Consider the following 9,000-nt stretch of genomic DNA (forward strand, 5'->3'; position numbering starts at 1 on the left):
AAGTTTGAAGAAATGAAACAATTGATTGGAGTACAAGATATGTCACGGGTAAGGTTGAAGCTTAACGGGGAGAATGTTGGTTAAACTTCAACATAGAAGTCACTAACAAGCTGGTTAGGACAAGATTAGGAACCTAAGGGAATTAGAAGTCATCTAGTTCTAAGAAAAGGAAAGACATGTAATAAGGTAATAGGACTAGGAAAAGGAATTCATAGTTCTATATATATATGATCACCAAAGTTGTGGTTGATCATATGAGCAAGATTAGAGCTTATGTTTAGTTTTGAGAGATTTTCTAAACATCAATAAAGAGAGTTGTCTTTATATAAGCTAAGTTTCATCTTGCAGTTGCCATTATTCATGATATCAATCTCAAGAAGGATAGACTTGCAGCTTTAGGTGTGGTACTAGCACACAGTTTAAGGCGGGTAACACTATCCTAGCTAAATAATCCAATACCTTCTTAATCTCATTATTGAATTAGGCTGTTTTTTAAAATATCTTTTAATTTTTTTATCGGAATTTTGAATCATATACCAGTGTGAGTATGTTGTTGTCGCTATGATCCGGTTTTAATGTACTTGGCATATATTTAATGTTGAAATTGTTATTAATTAAATTAAAATTATGGTAATTTAATAAAGAATACACAGGAAATAGAGAAACATGACTAAAAAAATATAGCGAACATATGAAGATGAAGGTCAAAAGTTAAAGATTCTCATTCTACGCAGGTATTGAATTTCAGGACTTTCCTACATATTGGGGATTTTTAGGTGTATCTTTTTGTATCACTTGCATCCAGAAAAACAATAAAAAGCGAGAGAATTTTTTTTTTCTTCAATTCTTGATTCTTGAAGGCTTAAATCAATCAAATTTTAAGTGTCGACCTTCCACTTGCATACTTTTCTACGAGTCGAACAATATCACGATTTTTTTTTAATTATTTTTGCCAATTTTTTTTATTAAGCTTCTTAAATTTTCCTTGAAAAAGAAATTAAAAATGAAAATACATACAGTATATAATCTTAATTCTTTAATTTGGGTTGGGCCAAAATGTAATGAGACTTTATAAGCCTCACCAACCAAAGTCCAGGTTAGTCTCGTAAAAACAATGATCAAATCTAGAATATTCAAGTAAGTTGCGCTTGTACGATCTTCTGGAGTGAACAGAGAAACTTACCTAGAAGGATCTAGCAAAATCCACTGCACGCTTTAGAAACAGATTCAAACATCTCTATATTTTATATAAATACCTATTGCATAGGTCCCTCGTCAATCAAACTTCACGATTTTAAAATCAAAATCTCCACAAACTTGCATTCAAGCACCACTCCTCGTACTATTACAATGGCTTTCAGGATAGTTAATTTCAATGATCCAATTTTCTCAGGTCTCCATGACATGTTCGATGTATCTGATCATGATATTGAAAAATCAGTGAACACACCGTCAAAGAAGTATGAAAGGGATGCCAAAGCAATGTCAGCAACACCAGCTGATATTAAGGAGTACCCAGATTCATATGGGTTTGTACTTGATATGCCAGGATTAAAATCAGAGGAAATCAAAGTTCAAATTGAAGATAATAATTTTCTTGTAGTGACAGGGATGCGCCAAAGGGAAGACGAGAAGGAGAAAGAGGTTAAATATGTGAGGATGGAAAGAAGAATTGGGAAATTTATGAGGAAATTCATACTGCCTGAAAATGCTAATCTTGACGCAATTCCAGCTGTTTGTGTAGATGGCGTTCTTACCATTACTGTTCAGAAATTGCCTCCACCCGAACCGAAGAAACCTAGGACTATTCCGGTTCAAATTGGATAAGGATATATTGTGTGATGCACTAAGGACATGTCTGTTCCAAATAAATGCATCTTTTAGTGTCGTGGATGGTAGATTTGATTGTCGAATGCCTTCTTCTTCTTCTTTCGTGTGTGCGTCTGTCATGTTCTTTTTGAAATTGCTTGAAAAGGAATAAAATTTTACAGATATAATGCCTCTCGCAATATTTAACTTCTTTTGATAAAAAAATCAAAGCGGATGAAGAAATTCCTGGTTGTGAATTTGTAAAAGAAAACTCACCCATGAGCTTGACCTACTGAACTGAGTCAAAGGTCTTGACAGTTCTTTCTTATTAAGTAAGAACTTAAAATAAAAGTGAAAATCTTTCCGTTAAATTTCTGATTTTATTAGCTAAACAACCAGGTCCTGAATTGAAGAGCTTCACCACCTGACATTGGAGTTGGGTGATGTCCCCTAAGTGCATTCCATTTCCCTTTGCATCAGCTCATAGAATTCACATCATCTCAACTAAGGTGAAGAATTTTGTTGATAAACTCATTAGCCCATCGTCTCCCTTTCGTCCAATAAAATTGAGGTCCAATAATATCTAGTCAAACTCATCTTCCTCGGAAATCGAACTATTTTGTGGTGACTCGGTATTACTACTGCAGTCTTTAGACAGGGGAAAACCACATAATCCAACATTTCCTTCGAACGAGCTGGGCATGAATGTTTGAAACTGACCGCCAGATGGAATTTTTCCCACTAACTTGTTGAAGGAGAGGTTCAACACTGAAAGAAACGATAAGCCTGCTAATTGGAAGGGAATTTCTCCAGTCAGCTTGTTGCGCGAGAAGTCTAATGACTCAAGATGTTTGAGATTACCGAACGTTCTTGGATTGAGCCTGTGAGAGCATTGTTGGAGAAATTTAGCATGTAGAGAGTGACGTGAGATTTGCAACGCTTTCTGGGATCTCTCCTTCAAATCTATTATTTGAGAAGTCGATGCATTTGAAAACCGTTAAAATCTTCACCAGCTGCATGTCTAGCCCTTTGCTTGTAACAGTCACAACGTCTTGGTAATACAACTGACTCACTTGTAAGACCCTGAATCTTTGTATCACGTGGTTCTCATTTGATTGGCCTTCTTCTTTATTGACCATCATTCCTGCCCAACTCGAGAAATATTCCCTGGAAAGACTACCTGTAAAGCTATTGAAAGAGTGATGCAGGGCATACTACAATTCCAGAAGATTCCGCTTAGAGGTTTGGCTTCCATGGTTTCCTACTTTCAGTCTTTCTTATTTTTAGGATTCTTTTACATTTCCTTTTAGTTTTCTGTTTCCTAGTTTAGTTATTCTTCAAGCCTATATAAAGGCTAGATTAAGTCTTGTAAGAGCTATCTATTACTCAATCAAATTATTAAACACAAAACTTATCTTTCTCTTCTTGCTTGAATTCTCTTCTCTTCTTGCTTATAGCAATCTAGTATTGCTTTCTTTTACCTTGTTCCACATTAGTTGGTATCACCCGCTTAGTTTTAGGTTTTTCATCCTATCACTTGATCCTTTACTTCGCTTCCGCAACACCTTTTCTTTCCTTTTAAGTACACAAAAAAAAAAAAGACTGCTCAACCAGTTCCTCTAGCAGCAATTGAAGCTCTCATCAAATCTCATACCGAGATTTTGGCAAAAAACATTACTGAAACTCTTGAGAAGTCCATGGAGGAAAAAATAGGGTTAAGAGATAACAAGCTTGAAGCAATGCAGAATCAGCTTTTCAAGGTTGCAAAACACATAAATATAGATTTGGATATGCCTGAGCTTGTAGACTTAGAAAACAAAACTAAAAACGATACACTTCAGTTTTTAAAGAATGATGAAGTACCTAAAGATGTATTGCGTACTTTAAACATTAAGAAACCATATGAAGGGTTCATAGGTCATTCAAAGAAGAAGCTAGTTTCTCCTACACTCGACAGTGATGATGAAGATGAACGTGAGAACGATCTAGAGAAGAATTGGATTGAAGAACGACGTTTAAAAACTGGTCACAACCCTTACAGTTCTCTACCCGAATACAAGCTAAAAGCTGATATTCCCAACTTCTCTGGAAATTTTCGTATTGAAGAACTAACTGATTGGTTCTTTGACGTAGAATCTTTTTTTGAATTTATGGAAGTCCCTAAAGATTCTAAGGTCAAACTTGTGACTTACAAGATCAAAGGAGGAGCTGCAGCCTGGTGGGATAAGATCTGTGATGATCGTAGAAACGCTAACAAACCGAAAATACGTACTTGGACACGTATGAAAACTTTGATCAGGGATAAGTTCTTACCTAGAGACTTTATGCAGCAACTTTTCATCAAATTGCAGAACATTCAGCAGGGGGCATGCACTGTTGAAGAATATGTGTCCGATTTTTATAATTTGGTGGCACGAAATCAACTCAAAGAATCTGAAGAACTGTTAGTTGCAAGATTCATTGAGGGGATGAATAGATTAATATAAAATGGTATGACTCTTTCAGTTTTTACTATGGTCGAAGCGGTGCAGCAAGCTATTAAGATAGAAAATCGCCTTCTTCGTTTTTCTAGGACTTATCCATCCAGACAAAGGCGTTATCAAAATAATTACAGGGGTACCAATTCATCTCAAAAGTTTTCTCCAGATACTGTTTTGACTATTCCCAGGCCTCCTTATGATGATGTTAGCCATTCACATCGACAACCTAGCCATATTGTGCCTTATACTCCACCTCTGGCTACACCTATCTTAGCCAATCCAGTTGATCTTCAGCTGGGTCAGCAGTCTCACTCTCTGCAACCAACTCCTCCTACTACAAGGAATCGGTTTCATAACAGGCAACAACAATTTCCACCGCAACAGAGAACTACTAATACTTATGCAAAATTTCGTGGATATAAGTGCAATAAATGCCAGCAATCGGGGCACACGTCTAGTGATTGTCGGAAATTCAATGCTTTGATTGGTGAACCTCAGTTCATTAATGAAGTCACTGGTGCGCTTAATGAGTTCGAAGATGAAGACTCACCTGGTGATGACGATGAGTTTGTTGGGATGATTCGTCCATTATTTCTTACTCAACAATTCAAGTCTCAGGGACACAGTATCTTTAAATCCAGATGTTATATTGGGGGTAAAATCTGCAAGATGATAATTGATAGTGGCAGTGTGGATAATTATATTGCTGATCACGTAGTTAAGAAGCTTGAACTACCAGTAACTTCTCATCCAGAACCTTACATTATTGGATGGGTTAATGCCTCTAGCACACAGAAGATTACTCTTCAGTGTTATGTGTCATTCTCTTTCGAGGGTTATGAAGACGCAGTTCTATGTGATGTCATTAATATGACGGCAACCCATCTTCTTCTTGGCAGACCTTGGCAATACGATCTTCACGCGGTTCACAATGGATTCGAGAGTACTTGCACTTTTGTTCATAATAGGAAAACCAAGGTTCTTCGTCCATCCAATTCCACTTCAAACTCTTGTGCGCAGACTGATGCTGTCGTAGCCACTGTTATTCGTTCTTTGCACCCACAACATTCTTTACATTCCCATGAAGATCCTAAGCCTATGATTGAGTTTCCTGCAAAGGTGAAGCCCTTATTATTTCAATATAATGTTTTATTTCCAGATGAACTACCAACTGCATTACCTCCTTTACGGAATATTCAACACTTCATCGATTTTATTCCTGGAGCCTCTTTACCAAACCAAGCACACTATCGCTTGAGTCCTGCTGAGCATGAGATATTACAGGGACAGGTAAATGATTTGCTTACAAAGGGTTTGATACGACCTAGAAACAGTCCTTGTGCCAGTCCTGCCTTCTTGGTTAGTAAAAAAGACAATGGATGGAGGATGTGTATCGATTGCAGAGCATTAAATCGCATCACCATTCCTTATAGATTTCCGATCCCGCGTATTGATGATATGATTGATTTACTGTCGGGCTATATTATTTTTACTAAGTTGGATTTACGCAGTGGTTACCACCAAATACGCATTCGAGGTGGAGATGAGTGGAAAACAGCATTCAAGACACGTGAAGGTTTATATGAATGGCTGGTCATGCCATTTGGGTTATCTAATGCACCTAGTACTTTTATGCGACTAATGAATCAGGTTCTCCAACCCTTTCTCAGTAAATTTGTTATTGTCTATTTTGATGACATACTAATTTTTAGTCGCAGTGAGCCAGAACACCTCCAACATCTTTCACAAGTGTTTCAAGTTCTTGCTGACAACTCTTTATATGTTAATTTGAAGAAGTGTACCTTCATGGCTTCTTCAGTAACATTTTTGGGATATGTGATTTCTACTGATGGTATTCATGTCGATCCTTCTAAAGTTCAAGCAATTGAAGATTGGCCAGTTCCTACTTCTATTCGTGATGTTCGTAGTTTTCATGGTTTGGCTTCTTTCTATCGAAGATTTTGAAGAACTTTAGCTCTATTTCTGCACCTTTGACTGACTGTCTCAAGAAGGAGAAGTTTGAGTGGACGGAAGCAATGGATAAAAGCTTTATTCTTCTTAAAGAAAAGCTTTGTACGACACCAATTCTTGCACTTCCGAATTTCAACAAGCCTTTTGAAATAGATTGTGATGCATCTGTTGTTGGTATTGGTGCAGTATTATCACAGGAGGGTCATCCAATTGCATATTACAGTGAGAAGAATTCAGATGCACAAAAGAAATGGTCTACATATGAATTAGAGTTATTGGCTCTTGTTCAATCTCTTAAGCAGTGGCATACTTATCTTATACATAGGGAATTTGTTGTCAACACTGACAACCATGCTTTGAAGTTTTTGAATACTTCTGCTAAAGTTAACAGAATGCATGATCGATGGCTTTCCACACTCAACAAATACACTTTCTCCGTGAGACATAAAAGTGGAAATTGAATCAAGTTGCTGATGCCTTAAGTAGAAGAAGTCATCTATTAACAACAATTCGTAATGAGAGTTATGCATTTGACTATATCAAAGACATTTATCCAGAAGATGAAGATTTTGGAAAACTATGGGATCAATGCAGTTCTCAAACTCATGGGGTTGATGATTTTCTTATACAAGAAGGTTTTCTTTTAAAGGGAATCGATTATGTATTCCTCAAGGGTCTTTACGTTTACATCTTATGCGAGAATTACATGGCAGTGGTCTTGGTGGTCATTTTGGGAGAGATAAAACCATTGCCCTGATTGAAGAAAGATATTTCTGGCCATCTTTGAAACGTGATGTACAAAAGTTCGTACAAAAATGCATGGTCTGTCAGAGAGCAAAGGGTACAATTCAAAATACCGGGTTGTATACTCCTTTACCAGTTCCTGATGCACCTTGGGTTGATATAAGTATGGATTTTATACTTGGTTTACCTCGTACTGCTAGAGGTAATGATTCTGTTATGGTCGTAGTTGATCGTTACTCTAAAATGGCTCACTTCGTAGCTTGTAAGAAATCAACTGACGCTTCTAATGTTGCTTCTTTGTTCTTTAAAGAAGTAGTAAGATTGCATGGGGTTCCAAAGTCTATCACTTCTGACAGAGATACAAATTTTTGAGTTATTTCTGGAAAAGTTTATGGATGCGCTTAGGCACAGTTTTACAATTCAGCACAACTTCACATCCGCAAACTGATGGACAGACTGAGGTTGTTAATAGATCACTTGGGAATTTGATTAGAGCTAAGTGCCTGGATAATAGTAAGCAGTGGGATGTGTTATTGCCACATATGGAATTCGCTTTCAACACTTCTGTGAATCGTTCTACTGGGAAAACTCCATTTGAGATTGTGTACTCTAAAGTACCTAATCATACTCTTGATTTGGTAGCCTTACCCACCACACAGAGTACAAACACTGCAGCCGACTCTTTTGTAGACAAAGCAACTGAATTACATAATGAAGTAAAATCTAAACTGGAGAAGTCCAATTCTAAATATAAAGAGGATGCTGATAAACACAAGAGGTTTAAAACCTTCAAGGAAGGGGAGCTCGTGATGATACATCTAAGAAAAGAGAGATTTCCAGTGGGTACTTATAACAAAACCAAGATGAAGAAATATGGTCCTTTCAAGGTTTTAAAGAAGATCAATGATAATGCTTATGTTATTGATCTACCAAATGATTGGAATATCTCCAACACATTTAATGTTCAAGAGATTTTTACGTTTCATGGTGACAATGAACTTCTGGTTTGTTTGGACAACTCGAGGACGAGCTTTACTCTAGAAGGGGGGACTGATGCAGGGCATACTACAATTCCAGAAGATTCCGCTTAGAGGTTTGGCTTCCATGGTTTCCTAGTTTCAGTCTTTCTTATTTTTAGGATTCTTTTAGATTTCCTTTTAGTTTTCTGTTTCCTAGTTTAGTTATTCTTCAAGCCTATATAAAGGCTAGATTAAGTCTTGTAAGAGCTATCTATTACTCAATCAAATTATTAAACACAAAACTTATCTTTCTCTTCTTGCTTGAATTCTCTTCTCTTCTTGCTTATAGCAATCTAGTATTGCTTTTTTTACCTTGTTCCACATTAAAGAGAGATCAATAATCTGCAGACTTGAGAATTCTTGAGCACCAGGATTTCCCAAGGGACCACGAAATTTCTTGGATCGTAACACCAGGACTCGCAATTCGGACAGAGATCCCAACCACGAAGGGAACTCTCCATTTAGCTGATTATTCCCAAGGTCTAATACTTCTAGCTCCGTACAATTGGCAAGAGACCTTGCTATCTGGCCTTCAAATCTGTTTTCATTGAGGTCGAGTGTCTTCAGACTACAACTTTCTAGAAACGTTTCTGGTATAGTTCCATTGAGATTGTTTCCTCTTAGATTTAGAACCCCGATGGTTGGAATGGACAACAGACAGGGGGGTATATCTCCACTCAAGCTGTTATATGAAAGATCAAGAACTGCAATACTATCTCTAGCTTTACATATCGACCTAGGAATCTCCCCACTAAGTTGATTGCTTGAAACAGACAAGGATATAGCCATTGAAAGATAGGAACCGATGCTGGTCGGAACGGAGGTAAAGTTAGTCTGCGAGTAATCTAGGACGCTGGCATATGGTGGCAGAAGTAAGTTCTTTCCTTGAAGCTTGTTGGAGTGGAGATCGAGGAGGAAAATCGACCTAAAACTGTTGTCAGGGAAGGGTCTATTAGGATCCTCGAGGAAGTTGTGAG

The 9,000-nt window shown here is 37.3% G+C and overlaps 1 protein-coding gene across 1 annotated transcript; it reads left to right on the top strand.

The window, feature by feature from the left end:
- Window positions 1-1,308: 1,308 nt before the first annotated feature.
- LOC113338221 (17.1 kDa class II heat shock protein-like) lies at window positions 1,309-1,983 on the top strand. Its single transcript, XM_026583677.1, has one exon. It carries the CDS (start codon window positions 1,351-1,353, stop codon window positions 1,825-1,827), a length of 477 nt encoding a protein of 158 aa, XP_026439462.1. The 5' UTR covers window positions 1,309-1,350; the 3' UTR covers window positions 1,828-1,983.
- Window positions 1,984-9,000: the final 7,017 nt, after the last annotated feature.

Source organism: Papaver somniferum, unplaced genomic scaffold, assembly GCF_003573695.1.
Source record: "Papaver somniferum cultivar HN1 unplaced genomic scaffold, ASM357369v1 unplaced-scaffold_19, whole genome shotgun sequence".
In the NCBI taxonomy this organism is placed as follows: Eukaryota; Viridiplantae; Streptophyta; class Magnoliopsida; order Ranunculales; family Papaveraceae; genus Papaver; species Papaver somniferum.